Source organism: Myotis lucifugus, unplaced genomic scaffold, assembly GCF_000147115.1.
Source record: "Myotis lucifugus unplaced genomic scaffold, Myoluc2.0 scaffold_342, whole genome shotgun sequence".
In the NCBI taxonomy this organism is placed as follows: domain Eukaryota; kingdom Metazoa; phylum Chordata; class Mammalia; order Chiroptera; family Vespertilionidae; genus Myotis; species Myotis lucifugus.
This window is the reverse complement of record NW_005871390.1, coordinates 122,535-138,734: the sequence shown is the minus strand read 5'-3', so window position 1 is coordinate 138,734 and position 16,200 is coordinate 122,535. Positions and strand designations below refer to the sequence as shown.

Below are 16,200 nucleotides of genomic sequence, written 5' to 3'. Positions count from 1 at the left end.
AACTGAGGGCCCAAGAGAGAAATTCCGGAGGCTTTCAAGCCAGACTTGTCTTAGTGGTGTCTCCACCCACAAGGAGACCGGAAGCTGTTTGTGGGGATGCTGAACAAGCAGCAATCAAGAGGAGACGTGCCGCGGCTGTTCCAGCCCTTCGGGATCATAGACGAGTGCAACGGTGCTCCGGGGGCATGATGGCAGCAGCAAAAGGTGACAGGCCCGAGCTGGAGCTGCCCCCTGGGGGCAGGGCTGGGGACACAGGGGGGCAGGGGCGGCGCCCGAGGCGGGCGGGGTTGGGATCCCGGGGGCGGCGCCCGCGCGGAGGGGCACTGGTGGGTGGGGCCCGAGGGTGGGCGGGGCCAGCTGCTTGGGCGGGTGGGTGGAGTCTGGTCCTACTGGCTGTCCATCTGGGGATGCCTGTCTCCACCTGACTCTGTCCATGGGACTGTTTCCACCGGGATTTGCCTGTGTTCTGTGTAGGTACACCCCCCGTTCCTATATGGCTGCACCTTCTAGGAATGATTGTTTAATGACCTCCACAGACATGTTTTCTTGTCTGCCCATGTGACTGTATGTGACTAGGGCTGAGTATCACTCCTCCTGCACCTCTGTCTCTGACTCTTCCTGCCGGGTATCCAAATGACCACTTCTGTATGGGTCTTCGTGTGTCAGGTGGTTTCTGGCTGTCTGTCCACCCGATTCTGCTCATGTGATTGGCCGGCTGGGTCTGCCTTTGTATGGTGACTTATCCCCATTTCTCCAACTCTGGTCACATGCATCGATCCATCTGGGTCTGAGTGCATCTCTGCCTGGGAGTGCACAGGACCATATCTCTCTGCATCTGTGCCTCATGGTTTGTCACTTTAATTCTGCACATCTGATTACAACTCTGGATCTCCTAGTGTTGGTAGCTGGTGGGTGTTCTCTAAGCCTGCCCCCATCACTTGATTGTGGGTTTGACAAACAGCTATCTGGCTGGCTGGCTTTCTGACTAAATGGATGGCCGATTGGCTGACTGTCAAACTCCATGGCTGGTTGTGTGCTTCTCTTACTGTCTCATCCTTCATTGTCCAGCTCTGTCTGAGCAAATGGCTGGCTGGCTCTCTGTCTGACTTGCTGGCTGCATGTGTCTGATGCTCACTGGCCATCCAGGGTCCCCAGCCCCCGCTTCGGTGGTCCTGCCTACCCAGAAATACCCCATTGCCTCTTCCCTGTTCTTCTCTTGGCGCAGGCTGTGCCTTCGTGAAGTTCTCCTCCCACACGGAGGCTCAGGCGGCAATCCACGCCCTCCATGGCAGCCAGACCATGCCGGTGAGTAGGAGCCCTAGGCCAAGGTGGTGGGCGTGGGAAAGGGGTAAGGGGGCCCTGTTCCTACCATCCCAGCCACCTGGTAGTCCTTGGTTCTTCCTCATAGTGGGCATAGGTGGAAAAGGGGGCAGTTCTGGTGATGGTGTGAATGGGTGTATGTGTCTGTGTGATTGTACATATGTGTGAATGTATGTGTGTGAAAGAATGTACTGCCAGTGTGTGGCTGCATGTGTGTGTGTGTCTAAGAGAGCATGTGAGAGTGCATGCATGTCTGTGTGAGTACATGTGTGCAAGCATGTTAAGTGCATGAGTATGCCCAGGTGATGTGGGGGGAACAAGTACATGCATGTGCCTCTGTAGGTGTGTGTGTGAGGGTTTGTGAATATGTGTGTGGATGAGTACATGTGTGTATGTGTGGGTGATGGCATATGATTGTGTGCATAGTGACTGTATATACTTAGGTGTGTACTTGTGGGATTTTGTGCATGTGTATGTGAATGCATTGTGCAAGTATGTGTGAGCATGCATGGTGAGCATGTATATGTGAGTGCTGTGCATGACTGAGCGTACGCGGCGAGTGGATGTGTGTGAGAGCACGTGTATGTGTGTGTGAGTATACAGGAGGGGTGAGACCTGAGGGTGGATGGGATTTGCTGAGGCCAGCAGGGGGACATGAGGGTGTGGGGAGTGACAAAACCAAAGGCAGGATCGGAATGGGGGGCCCCAGAGGAGCTGGGGAGGATGGGCTAGAGGGGCCTGCAGTTTAGGCTGAGGCGCACAGATTCCTCCTATGGCCATGGGGAGCCACAGAGGGTTCGACAGGGAAGGGAAGATGTCCGGTTTAGTTGGAAATGTCTCTTTGGGGCCAGAGTAGGGGTGAGCAGAAGCAAGACTGGAGCCAGGAACTTGTGGGTCAGCAGTGGTGTGAGGCTGGGAAGGACCACCCGGTCACTGGGGTGGCCCTGGCCCAGGAAGGAGGCTCTGGGAACCATCTTCACTGTATGTAAGTGTCTAAATCTGCATGGGGAAGACAGCCTTGGAGAACCAACTTGCCTCTCAGTTCTTGAAAATGGGTGTGGAGTGCAGGGCAGTCTCAGAAGAGCAGGCACAAGTTTACTTCCTGGACAGGCAGGATGTAGCTCATCACCAGGTCAGGCTTCCTCCTACTCAGAGCTGTCCAGCGATGGGCTGGCAGGCATAACAGGGAGTGAGCTCCCCATCAAAGAGGGCATGCCACCCTCTCTGATGGTGGGAATCTAACCTGTTCTCAGGTGCAAGGTGCCATTTGCAGAGTTATCCATCTGTGCCCCATTCCTCTCTGGTGACTGGATTCTCACCCGTTCTCAGGTGTAGGTGACAATTATAGGGTCCTCCACCCAGGCCGCCATGTTCCTCTCCAGCAGGTGGATTCTCCTTCTGTGTGTGTGTGTGTGTGTGTGTTTTAAGATTTGTTATTGATTTTTAGAGAAAGAGAGAAACACTGATTGGCTGTCTCCTGCACGCCCCCTACCAGGGAGCCTGTAACCCATGCATGTGCCCAATAGGAATCGAACCAGAAACCTGTTGGTGCATGGAACAACATCCAACCAACTGAGTCACGCTGGCCAGGGCTCCTCCTGTTTGGGGGAGTGTGCCTGAGAGTCAGGGTCCTCCACTGTACCCTAGACACAGCCCCCTGGGCCCAGATGCCTCACCTGTGTGCAGGGGTGGTTGCATCGTCAAGTGCGAGACCCAGGACTCTGATCTTCGGGTTGTCTCCCTGTGGTGCCCAAAGTCTGCAGCAGGGGCTCGTGGACAGGGCCAACAGCTGTTGCTATCTGTAGCCCTCACCAGAGCTGGTGTGGTTCTGGGGACCCCAGATTCCTGGTTACCTCCCTCCTTTTTTTCCTTCCTGCTTGTGGCTGCTCCTGCAGGGTGCCTCCTCCAGCCTGGTGGTCAAGTTTGCCGACACAGACAAGGAGCGAACACTACGGCGCATGCAGCAGATGGTGGGCCAGCTGGGCATCCTGACACCGTCCCTCACCCTGCCCTTCAGCCCCTACAGTGCCTATGCGCAGGCCGTGAGTGACCCCAGCAAACAGGCTTTTGTCTCCAGTGGGACTTTCAAGACTACTCTGCGGATCCAGCTCAGTCTCTCTCTCTCCATCTAAGTCTCTGTTGAGGGGTTTGGCCTCTCTGCCCATCTTTATTTTATTTTTTTATTTTAAATATATTTTTATTGATTTCAGAGAGAAAGGGAGAGGGAGAGAGAGATAGAAACATCAATGATGAGAATCATTAATTGGCTGCCTCCTGCATGCCCCCTACTGGGGATCGAGCCTGCAACCTCCTGATTCATAGGTCGATGCTCAACCACTGAGCCACACCGGCCAGGCTCTCTGCCCATCTTTCTGTTTCTTGCCTAGTCTCTCTGACTCAGGGTCCTATTCTGGCCATGGCTGAGCCCACAAATCCAGGCTGATTCCCAAGCCCCACACCTAGCTGAGCCCCCAGCCATAAACTGAGCCCTGAGCCCAAGCTGAACTTCTACTTGGACTGACATGACCCAATGTTCAGCCCCCAAATAATTCAGGTCAAGCTTCAACCCTGAACAGAGACCAAACCCAGACTGAGCCTCTAAGTCTCAGTTAAGTGTTAAGTGTTGGCTGAGTTAAGTGTTGGCTGATCCCTGATCCTAGATCAAGACCACATTCTTGACTGGACCCAGATCCCTGGATTAGCCATGATTCCTGTGAGCCCTGATCCAAGGCTGAGCCCCATTTCCTGACTGATCCCTGACCCTGGCCTAAGCCAAGATATCCAGCCTGACCCCCCCTAGCTACTGGAGGACCAGGCCTCCCCCTGGGACCTATGACCTCAGGGCAGGTGCCACCCTGACTGTGCATCTTGACTCCCTCTCCACCCCCAGCTCATGCAGCAGCAGACAACGGTCCTGTCCACCTCAGGCAGCTACCTGAGCCCTGGCGTGGCCTTCTCACCCTGCCACATCCAGCAGATCGGCGCCGTCAGCCTTAATGGGCTGCCTGCCACACCCATCGCCCCTGCCTCTGGTGAGAGTCTGCCAGAGGCCCAAGGACGGGTGGGCAGGGCCAGAACCAGGCCCAGGCTCCTCATGATGTTCTTCTGCTCTGCAGGACTGCACTCGCCCCCACTGCTCAGCACTGCCGCCGTGCCCGGCCTCATGGCTCCCATCACCAACAGCTTTGCAGGTGTCGTGCCCTTCCCTGGCGGGCACCCTGCCCTAGAGACTGTATATGCCAATGGCATCATGCCCTACCCAGGTAACTTGGGTGGTTCCCCAGGGCCTAGGAGAGCATGAGGGGGCAGGACGGTGTCTCTAGGACAAGCATAATTTCCTGTGTCTTGATGCCCCATGGAACAGAGAGGCAGAACAATGGGAGTCTCTGCTGAGCAGATATGTGCTGGGGGCACAGAGAAAAAGGTTAAACATAGGAAATTTGCACCCAGACATTTCTGGGTTCATATTTCTTGGGTGATGCCTTTAAGTCTCTGAGTTTCAGTTTGCTCATCTGTGAAATGGGGCAGATAACATCAGTCACCTCATGAGGTTGCATGGACAATGAAATCAGTATGAAAAAATGATTAACACATCACCTAGTACTAAGAATGGAACCATCAATCTTAATTATTAATTGTTACTATTTGGAAAGATATCAGTACCAGGATTCATTCATTCATTCACTCATTCATTCACTCAGTATTGACCATGCACTGATTTGAGCTGGGCTCTGCCCTCATGAAGCAGAGGTCCCACCTTTCCCACTATACCATGATTTCAAGGCAAACATGTTCCAACGCCTTGCTGAAGTGAAGTAAGTCATCTGTCTTTACACCATTAAAGAGGATTTATTTTGATTTTGAAATGATTGAGGCTAACAGGGAGGTACCAAAATAATACACAGAAGTCCCGTGTACCCCTCACCCAGCTTCCTCCAATGCTAACGTCATAGATAATCACAGGGACATTGCCAAAACCAGGAAACTGACATTGGTGTGTACAGTGAACTCAACTGGAGTAGGAGAACTTATTCAGATTTCACTGCTTTTTACATGCACTTGTGTGTGTGTGTTTCTATACCATTTTATCACAGGTATAGATTCATGTAACCACCACCACAATCAAGATACAGAACTGTTCCAGCTTTACAAAGTAATTCATTTATGCAACCCCTTTACAGTCACAGCCCCCCACACACACACTGTTCCATCCTCTAGCAACCTCTCTCCATTCAAACGGAATCTTTTGGCTGAATTTTCTCGATTCACCAGCTCTGGTGGCCTGGACAAACTCTCACCTCTCTTAACTCCTCCACTAGGGCCATTGGGAAGGTCATAGCCACATAGGGGCCCATGGGGTGACTGCCAATGAGGTGTAGGGAGTGAGAGAGAGGAAGTGATAGGGGTGAGTGGTGGTCTGGAGCAGAGTCCTGGAGAATATAGAGAATAAAAGGAAGGAGCGAGGGGGCCAGGATAGGGGGAGAGAGAGATGGGAGTCATGTGTCAACCTCTCTGGAGTCCCAGAAACCTGGATTCCAGTTCGGCTTCTGCCATTTCCGATCTAAGTGGCCCTGTGCCAGTTACTTCACCTCTTTGAGCCTCAATTTCTCCACCTGTAAAATGGGAAGCATACCTGTACACTGTTCACGCAGAGGTGAAGCTGGGGCGGATGTCTGTTGCTCTCTTTTCCGCGCTTAAGAATTGGGGGTGGGTAGAAGTCTTATGTTGCTCCCGCCCCACTCAGCCCCTCCGTCTGCCCGCAGCTCAGAGCCCGACCATGGCTGAGACCCTCCATCCTGCCTTCTCCGGAGTCCAGCAGTACACAGGTAGGGAGGCACGCCGGCCGGCCCCGCAGGAAGCCCGCCCCGTAGAAGCCCCGCCCCCAGGGCTCGGCCCTTCCTCTTTCTTTCTCTAATCTTTCTTCCTACTTCTGGCCGTGGCCCAATCCCAGCGCTTTGCCCTGCTGGTCCCGCCCCTCAGATCCTGCCTAAGGTCGGCCTTGGCCCCGCCCCTAACCCGTGTCCCCGCCTCTCAAGTCCGGGCTGCTCTGTTGCCTGGGCCCCACCCCTAGGCCGGCTCTTCGTTGTGGCCCCGCCCCTCCTCCTTCCCAAGACCCACGATTGGCCCCGCCCTCAGCCTAGGCCCCGCCCCTAGAACTAGCCGCGCCGCTTGCGCCGGGCGCCCGCCGGCCTCACGCGGCTTCCGCTCCGGGTCTCCACAGCCATGTACCCCACCGCGGCCATCGCGCCCATCGCGCACAGCATCCCGCAGCCGCCGCCGCTCCTGCAGCAGCAGCAGCAGCGAGAAGGTGAGGGGGCCGCGACCTCCAGCGGGCGCCAGCCCCGCCCTCTGACCGCCCCCATCGCCTGCAGGACCCACCCCTGGCCAGGCCTCGGGGAACCGCGGGGCTGAGAGCTCGGCCCAGGGGACGGAGAGGCCGGGGTTCAAGTCCGGTGCCGTCCCTGGGAGTTTGGGGGGGCCACTGACTCCCCCTCTCCGAACCATGCTAGCTCGACCCCGTAGGCATAGAGGTGCCCTCTCCAAACCTGAATGATTCTCTGAATTTTTGGAGAGGAAGCTCATTGTGAGGTTGGGAAGAGGGGGTGCGTTATTTCGGCTAAACTGGAGCCTCCCCAGTAAAGTCGACGGTGCCAGAGTTAGGTTCTGGACTCGGACAACCGGAATTCAGATCCACCCGGTTCTGACTGTGACAAAAGGAAGGTACCTCACCACCCTGGGCCTCAGTTCCTCATCTCTAACACAGGCGACTGTTGGTGCCAAGAGGTGCGAGTCTGCAGTGGCCGCTCGGCACCGGGGAGACCCTCTGGTTCATCCAGCTGGTGCTGGGGGGGCGGGGAGGCTGGGGAAGGTGGCCATCCAGGAAAGCCAGGGCACTCCCCAAGGCAAGGGGAGCCTGGCCTGCAGACATGTCAATAAACAAAGATAGGACCCCAATAAACCGATAACACAGTTGTATCAACGTCAGATGGCCAAGAAATACATGGTACTGCAATGTGGTGGCACTTTATCTTGGAAAAGAGCCGAAATGTGCACGTGGAAGTGGCCTGGGAAGGCAGCTGCATGTGAGGGCCAGTGAACCAGTGGAAACAGGGTTGTTGGAAATGAGACAGGCTAGCCTCAGAGGGGGACAGGTACGGCTCCTCACACACTTGGGGGGCGGAGGAAGTTGGTGGGTGGTAGAGCCTATGGTAGAGCACGAACTTTGTTTTCTCATGAGGCTTGGTTCATCTGGGCCCGGGTTTCTGCATTCACCTAGTGCTTCCTGGCGACGAGAGAGCCTATAAGCAAACACAGAATTTGTGTTATGCGCATAATTGTTCCGTAACATATCAGTCACATTGGAACACACTTGCATTTTATACAACCAAAGACCTTGTATGCATATATGCATAACCCATGGGCGCAGACAATGGGGTGGTGAGGGCCTGGGGTGGGGGGTGGGAGTGGGCTGGAGGGGGTGGGGGAATGGTGGGGGCCAAAAGGGGACATATGTAACACTTTCAACAATAAAGATTTAGATAATAATAAATAAAAATGCAAACAATAAATAAATAAAAACAAGCATTGTAGCAGAACCGTGGTTCTAATCAGAAAGGTAGGGGGTGGATGTGATTGTGTGGTCTTGGATTTTGTATTTTCTGAGGTGGGGAATATTCATTGCGAGGGTAAAAGCAATTCTTGGTAGTTTGATCACTACCTTTGTTTTGGGGAGCATGGGAGCAAGTTTGGCTTCAGATAATCAGATTTTTATTTATTTTCTTTTTTATTGAATTTATTGGGGTGACATTGGTTAATAAAATTATATAGATTTCAGGTGAACAATTCTATGAAACATCATCTGTGTATTGTATTGTGTTCACCACCCCAAGTTAATCGAGTTTTTAAATGGTATTATTTATAGTTTGTGTATAAACCATGCATTGGGGATTATATGGGGAAAGGATGATTTTGAGGGTTAGCCATGTTTTTATTTTTTTAAAAATATATTTTATTGATTTTTACAGAGAGGAAGGGAGAGGGATAGAAAGTTAGAAACATCGATGAGAGAGAAACATCGATCAGCCGCCTCCTGCACACTCCCCGCTGGGGATGTGCCCACAACCAAGGTACATGCCCTTGACCGGAATCGAACCTGGGACCCTTGAGTTCACAGGCCGATGCTCTATCCACTGACCCAAACCGGCCAGGGCATGGGTTAGCCATGTTTTTAAAAAAATATTTCTGCCCTGGCCAGTGTGGCTCAGTGGTAGAGTGTCCGCCCACGCACCAAAGGGTCTCTGGTTAGATTCCCGGTCAAGGGCACATACCTGGGTTTGCAAGTCAATCCCAGGCCCTGGTCTGGCCTTGTGTGGGAGGCAACCAATCAATGTGTCTCTCATATCAATGTTTCTCTCTCTCTCTCTCTCTTTCCCATCTTCCCTACCTTCTACTCTCTCTAAAAATCAATGGAAAAATCCTTAGGCAAGGATTAACAAAAATAAATAAATTAATTAATTAATTAAAATATTTCTGGTTGGTATAGTCTACCATTTTAAAATTATTTGTGGGAGCCCAGCCAGTGTAGGTCAGTGTTGAGCGTCAGCCTATGAACCAGGTCGAGGTTAGATTCCCAGTCAGGCATATGCCTGGGTTGCAGGCTCAATCCCCAGTGTGGGGCATGCAGGAGGCAGCTGATCAATGATTCTCTCTAATTAATGATGTTTCAATCTCTCTCTACCTCTCCCTTCCTCTCTAAAATCTATAAAAATATATTTAAAAATTATTTGTGGTTTCAGGATATCTGGGATTCAGGACTGGAGAGTTCTCTTTAGTTTACTTGATTTTATTTTTGCATCATCTGAGTTTTGGAAATTATCCAAAGTTAGGAGAATTATCGAAGGCTTTTGGAAAATATACCTGGATATTTGGGTTTTGGGTCAGAGAATACTTTTCTTGTTTTATTCTGTGATCATCGGACTTTTATTGCTTTTTTTGTTTTCTTTTGTTAATCCTCACCCGAGGATATTTTTTCCATTGATTTTTAGAGAGAGTAGAAGGGAGGAAGAGAGACAGAGAGAGAGAAACATTGATGTGAGAGAGACACATCCAGTGGCTGCCTCCTGCATGCGACCTGACTGGGGCCAGGGATCGAGCCTGCAACCAAGGTACATGCCCTTGACCAGAATCAAACCCAGGACCCTTCATTCCAAGGGCCGATGTTCTATCCACTGAGCTAAACCCGCTGGGGCTATTACTATTTTTTAAAATTGATTTTAGAGGAAGGGAGAGAGAGAGAGAGAGAAACATGGATGTGAGAGATACATCAATCAGTTGCCTCCTGTACGAACCCCAATCAAGGTCCCTGACCAGGAATTGAACCTGAGACCTTCCAGTGCACAGCATGATGTTCCAACCAACTGAGCCACACTGGCCAGGGCAATCATCGTACTTTAAAGAAACCACACCATCATTTTATTTTAGCACCAGTTTTAGACTTACAGAATAATTGAAAAGATAGATTATAGTTTCCATATATCTACACCTAGTTAACCTGACTTTTGTAAATAATCTGGAGTTTGAGGTTTAGGGATTTTCCTGGATTTTGGAATTCCTGTTATTTATCTTGGTTTGGGCAGAGGGGTAAGAATCATCTGAATTTCGTAAATTATCTGGGGCCTGAGGACTATCAGAGGTTTGGAGTATCTGTGTGTAGGATTATAGAGCAGGGACCAGGATGCCCTATCTCCTTACCCCCCATTTCACATCCCTTCTTTCTGGGTATCATGGGGCACCTCTCTCCTGACAGCTGGAGGTGCCCAGATGTGGGTCCAGACCCGCCCCTCCCCTGGGGGGGGCTCCGCCTCCTCTCCTTGGGGGCTTTATGTCTTTCTCTCCCCTACCTGCAGGTCCCGAAGGCTGTAACCTGTTTATCTACCACCTCCCCCAGGAGTTTGGAGACACGGAGCTGACGCAGATGTTCCTGCCCTTCGGCAATATCATCTCCTCCAAGGTGTTTATGGATCGGGCCACCAACCAGAGCAAATGTTTTGGTGAGTACCTGTGGAGGGTGCCCCTTCCTGCTGGCCAGCCTGTCCCACTCCCCTGGCCCTGGAACAGGGGATGGGGGTGGGGTGGGAGAGGTTGGTCGTCCCTGAGACAAGCCTGGTCCAAAAGAATCGCTTTTTTTTAAAAAAAGAATCGCATTCATAATCAGAGTGAACACTTACTAAGCACCTACTGTTTGTTGGACACTTGCCATGCATTCTTTCTAAGACTCACTCATTCATTCATTCATTCATTCATTCATTCAATAAATACATACATTGTGTCCCTGCTGTGTGCCAGGTTCTGTGCTTGGCACTGGGCACATAGCAGTGAAGGAGGCCCACAAAGCTCTACCCTGATAAAGCTCACAGCCCTCCTGCACCGTCCGACAGAGCTTCCTGTGATGACGGAATGTTCTACATCCAGTCTGTCTGAGCCATCAGCCCCATGTGACTACCAAGCACTTGAAATGTGCCCAGTGTGACCAAAGGACTAAATGTTTAATTGTATTTAATTTAAAGTAATTTAAATTAAAATAACCACAAGAGCCAGTGGCTACCAAATTAGAAAGCACAGATTTTGGGGGAGGAGATGGAAATAAGGAATCATAGGATATAGGCCAGGGAATTATAAATAGTATGAAGAAAGATAGAGCTGACTGGTGATGAGCCAGCATGGGGAAATCTGTAGGAAGAGTGTTCTAGGAAAAGGCAACAGCATGTGCAAAGGCCCTGGGGCTGGGCCATGTGTGTTGGAGGAACAGTGAGGAGACCTGTGTGGATGGAACAGAGTGTATGATGGGGAGAGAGGGAGGAAGTAAGGGCAGGTGGGGGACAGGGACAGATCATGAAGGGCCTTGAACTTTAGGGAGGACTTCTTTGTCCCCAGAAACAAAGGAAATTAGGGCTCAGAGAAGCACTGACACTTGTTCAAATCACACAGCTGCAAAGAGGCAGAACCTAGATTAGAACTAGTCTGTTTGACTATAAAATCTGGACTGGTAACCCCACCCCGTCCTCTTTGAAAAGCTAATTCTTGACTGTTTAAGTGCCTTCTGTATATACTCAGTATCCAACCATAAAAGGGAAGAATTGTCCCAATTTACTGAGGGAGAAAAGAGAGGAAGGAAATGGTCAGGTGACACACTTGAAGTCACACAGCAAGTACAGAACTCCCACTAGTGCCCAAGCCCTCTTTTCTGTAACCTGCGTCCAGAAGGAAGAGGAAATTTCGGGAGGGAAACCCACCCAATCACTTTCAACCATCACGGGGGTCATATGCATTCTCTGAGCCTCAGTTTTCTCTTCTATATAATGAGCGGACTTAATGGAGATAAATACAATGATGTTAATCCCTCAACTCTAAATTCCCCGTGGCTCCCCATGGGCCTCAGCGAGACCCTTCAACCCTGAGCCCCAATCTCTCTGCCTGACCTCCCACTTGGCCTTTCACACAGAGCTCAGGTGACCTCATCTCCAAATGCTTGTGTGGTTCCCTCCCCCTGGAGGGTCCCTGGCCTCTGGGCTGCACATGGTCCCTGTGATGACCAAGAAGTAAGGGGCCAGAGTAGGGCCAGGCAGCCTTGAGCTGGCAGATGGAGGAGTTTTGGCTGGTGGCAGTTTAAGGAGGGGGAGGCTTAAGTATTTCTGATGGTCTTGGGGGAAACTCGGAGTAGAGAGACTGACAGAGACAGAGAGAAGGAGGGAGAGATGGAAAAAGAGACAAGACAAAGAAGCACACACACAGTCATAAGGACAGACAAGATCGCAGATGAATAGAGGTCTCAGAGGAGGCAAAGGGCTAACTAGCATCAGGGCCCAGAGGAGGCAGGCATCCTGGTGGGAGGGAGGACCTGGACCCCCAGAGGTAGGTCCCACCTGTCCCCAACTCCACAAAGGAAGTCTCCGCAGAGCAAACCCCAGGTAAGGAATGAGTGCCCCATCCCCAGAGGCACGCAGTCCAGGCCAGGGGTGCTGTGTGTCCTCTGGCAAGCCCTGCCACCCCCCGCCGCCGCCGGCTGCCTGCCCCTGCGAGCGCACACCCCGCCCCTAGGACCCCACGAGCCAGGAAGCCGAGTGGAAGACGCCCACGTTGCCCACCATCGCGGGTCCACCCCGGTCTCTGCAGGCTTCGTGAGCTTTGACAACCCAGCCAGCGCGCAGACTGCCATCCAGGCCATGAATGGCTTTCAGATTGGCATGAAGAGGCTGAAAGTGCAGCTGAAGCGGCCCAAAGATCCGGGACACCCCTACTGACCACGCCCACAGCCGCCCGGAGGCTGTGGGCTTGGCCCAGGTGAGCCGCCAGGCGGCCCCACCCGCCCCAACCCTGCCCGTGTTTTCTGCACCCTCCCTATTCCCCAAACCCTCTCCCGGCCTGGGGGTGGGAATGGGGCCAGGGGGGTGAGGTTGCTAAGGGGCCCCCAGGTTGGATTGTAAGGGACGGAGCTGGATGAAGACACTCCCAATCCCTGTCGTGGGAGGGTAGGATTGGGTTGGGGAAGTGGGGGAAGCCAGTGCTCACCAAGGGTGGTTCGGATCCTTCCTGGAGAACGCTTTGAAGGATAAATAGAAATTTGCCTGAGGGGCCAGGTTGGGAATGGGGTGGGGAATGTTGTGGGGATGGGCTTCTCTCCTGTCCTATGACTCCCAGCTGGGCCCCTCTCTCAGCTCCTCTATTTGGTATAGTTCATACCCAATGGGTTGATGGGAAGGTGGGATTTTGCCCCGCCCCCCATGCCAGAAAAAATGTCCCCCCAAACAAATCCCCAAGAGTGTATTTTGATTTGACATCAGAGCAAACAATTTTATCAACTCATTACCTTTTTTAGGATATGAATAGTGAGCCTAAGGGATCCATGAGGAAACTAACTACTGACCTCAAGCTTCCGTGAGCCTCATCTGTGAAATGGGCTCATAAAAACACCTCCCCTAGAGGCAGTAGGGAGGACTCACACAGGGGATGCAGTGTTTTCCCAGTTGAGCCTGGGATCCACCACCTGTAAATTCTTGATAACTCCTATTTTTTTTCTTTTTTAATCACCATTGCCGTCATCAGAAAGCCTTGCCTGGGGTCTGGCGTAAAGTAGGTGCTCAGTTAGGGGACGGAGGTAACTTTCAGACCCTGTCAGGTCAGCACCCACAGATTTGAGGGTGTGCAGTCAGAGTCCTGCATCTTGGAGCTCACATTTGGAAACCTGCCACGTTTGGAAACCAACTCACAGGCAACCCACACACTTTTAACATGCTGGGATAGCACATCTTTCCTGAGCACCTACTATGTGCTAGGCACTGTTTCCAGTGTTTGGGGACACAGCTTCGCATGAACAGAAACTTGGGGGTGGGCGGGGGGAGGGGAGAAACTGCCTTCCCGGTGCTCCAGTGGCAGGCAGCAGGGGAGAGGAGACACAAATGAACAGGAATGTTTGTCCCAAGTTGCCAGATAAGGACACGCACTTGGTTACCCTAACTCTGTTCCATGCCAGGTTTGTCAGCCTCCAAACTCCAAAATGGACTCTTTCTGAAAAGATTAGGAATCTTGGGGTTCTAGACCCCAGCCTGGCCAGGGCAAGGGGGTGGATGGGAGGGGAGGTCCTTTGCCTTTGTGCCCGGCTCAGAGCTCCCTAACGCCCTCCCTTCTCCACCAGGTGAGGGGCCTTCCACCCCAGGAGGGTTTCCCCGCTTCCAACTGATCCAGGACTTTTCCGTAAATTACAACCGAGTTTGGACACCAGCCCTCCCTCTCCTCTCCTGTCTCCCCTGAGCCCCCTTCCCAAAATGTGAAGCGCTGCCGGAGAGGGCAGGGGGCTGAGGAGCTCACCACTTCCTCCTGGGAGATTTCCTGGCTCCTCACCCCCCACAACCTTGGTGGCTTCCCCAAACTAAATCACCACTTTTTCTATATATATATATGCATATATATAGAGAGAGCTATAGACAGTATATATATTTTTTGAGTGTAGATCATGGGACCAAACTTTTCTGACTTCCTTCCACCCAAGAGAAGGTGACCCTAGGCTGGTCACTCAGCAGGGACATAAGAAGGGCTGAGGCTGGCCGGACAGCCCCGTGTCTCCTCACCTCCCGGCTGTATCGTCAGACCAGGGTGCCAGAGAAGCACTGGGAGTCATCAGCCAACCGATATACCTCCAGGACTTTTGGCCGCTGCCACCGACGATTCTCTCGGGCCTATGGGCTCAGCCGGCTTGAGTGTCCCTGGTCCTAGCTGCAGCTTCCGGGACCCCGAACTTCCCTCCCTTTTCCCAGGGCCCTGCCTTCCCCAGCACAAAAGAGAGCCCCTGGCCTCCCCCAGCCCTTTCCCCCCAGTCATAGCCTTACTCATGTGACCAATAGCCCTTAGCTTTCCGTCAGGGGTAGATGGGGCCGGTGGGAGCCCCTCTCCTCCTACCCCTCCCAAGGGCAGGCAGCCAGCCCTCCCTGCCTTCGGATCACCAGCCTGGAATTCACGGTCTCATAACCAAGATTGCCACGCTCGTTGGACAAGCCCAACCTGCACTGGCCAAGCACCCCTTTGCCGAAGATACCTCTTCAAAGAATTTTTTTTTAACGTTGATCTTTCTGAGCAGGTACAAAGAAGAAAAGAGAAGAAAAATGGGGGTGGGGGGAATCAAACAATGGATTTTTGTTTCCTAGCTGGGGCTGGGAGGGAGATCCTGTGGGGTGCCTCTCTATACCTACCCAAACCATGAAAACCCACCTTGAAGCACAGAGTCAAGTTCGTTTGGTCGTCCAGTGGAGCCTATTGCCAAACGAGTACCAGAGAACTTAATAAGCTCAAGAAAAAGAATTTTTGGAAAAAAGAAAAACCCACAGCATTCCCTTTTGTTTCTACCAAAATGTGTTGACCAACCCAGAAAAAAAGAAAAGAAAAACACATAGTAAAAAAAAAAAAAAAAAAAGGGAAAAGAAAAAAAAAATCTTCGGACCAACTTGTTTCGATATTCCAGAGTTTGATAATTGTTCCAAGACATTCTCTAGTGTGCCTGTATCCCGTGCGTCTGCGTGTGCAAGCGTGTGCTCAGGGGCCAAGAGGGGGCCTCATCTGCGTCTCCGGTGCCCACCAAGCTCCCGCCAGGCCTGGCGTGCAGTGGTGTGTGTCCTGATCCATGTTTACTGGCTGTAAATACCATTTTTATACTCCACACCGAAGATCTACATGATTTGTACAATGTACTTTATTTCTGCTACTAGTAATTTCATGAAGTTTCAACTTGCAAACCAACTTTTGGAAACAAACCGACACACACACACACACACACACACACACACACAAACAAGGCAAGAAAAGGACTTAGAAGAAACTCTGGGCTGACCAATGTGGTTGGAGAGGTCCTTGTCACTGTGGTGTGTTTCAGGTGAGAAGCTACGAGCATCATCTTTATGTCCAAAACACCTCTCTTTGGTCTGGAAAAACTGAAAGTTTATTTAATAAAAGTTTTACTTGCTAAAGGACCGAGTCCTCCTTATTTGCCCTTTTGCGTCAATAAAGACCAAGTGCATCTGGCCCCACTGAGTTCCTGGGCCAGAGAAAAATTCAGATTTAGAGTTGGGAGATGCAGGAGGAGATAATCCAAGAAGGCAGGTCTGAAGTTCCCATAGCCAAGATTTCATCTGCTCCATCCAGAATTTGAGGAAGTGAAGTGTTCTTTCTCGGGAAGAGCAGGTGCCTGTGTCTCTTGATTCCCACATTCATTCAGTCAGCCCACAAATGTTTCTTGAACACTCACTGCACATCTGTCTCTTTGCCGGCCACCAGACACAGCAGTGACCAGAGGGCTTTAGTCTCTGCCCTCACGGAGGCAGCCCAGGAGAGGAG

At 51.8% G+C, this 16,200-nt stretch overlaps 1 protein-coding gene across 1 annotated transcript in view; it reads left to right on the top strand.

Annotated features, from left to right (window-relative positions):
• Positions 1–15,833, top strand: part of CELF5 (CUGBP Elav-like family member 5) — a gene marked incomplete at its 5' end in the record, with an annotated part of 31,796 nt that extends 15,963 nt beyond the window's left edge. Inside the window, 11 exon segments of the mRNA XM_023764675.1 lie at positions 74–168; positions 170–201; positions 1,224–1,305; positions 3,216–3,362; positions 4,211–4,352; positions 4,437–4,583; positions 6,084–6,146; positions 6,542–6,628; positions 10,227–10,370; positions 12,493–12,660; positions 14,012–15,833. Coding sequence (XP_023620443.1) covers positions 74–168; positions 170–201; positions 1,224–1,305; positions 3,216–3,362; positions 4,211–4,352; positions 4,437–4,583; positions 6,084–6,146; positions 6,542–6,628; positions 10,227–10,370; positions 12,493–12,620 — 1,067 coding nt within the window.
• Between the last annotated feature and the right edge of the window lie 367 nt (positions 15,834–16,200).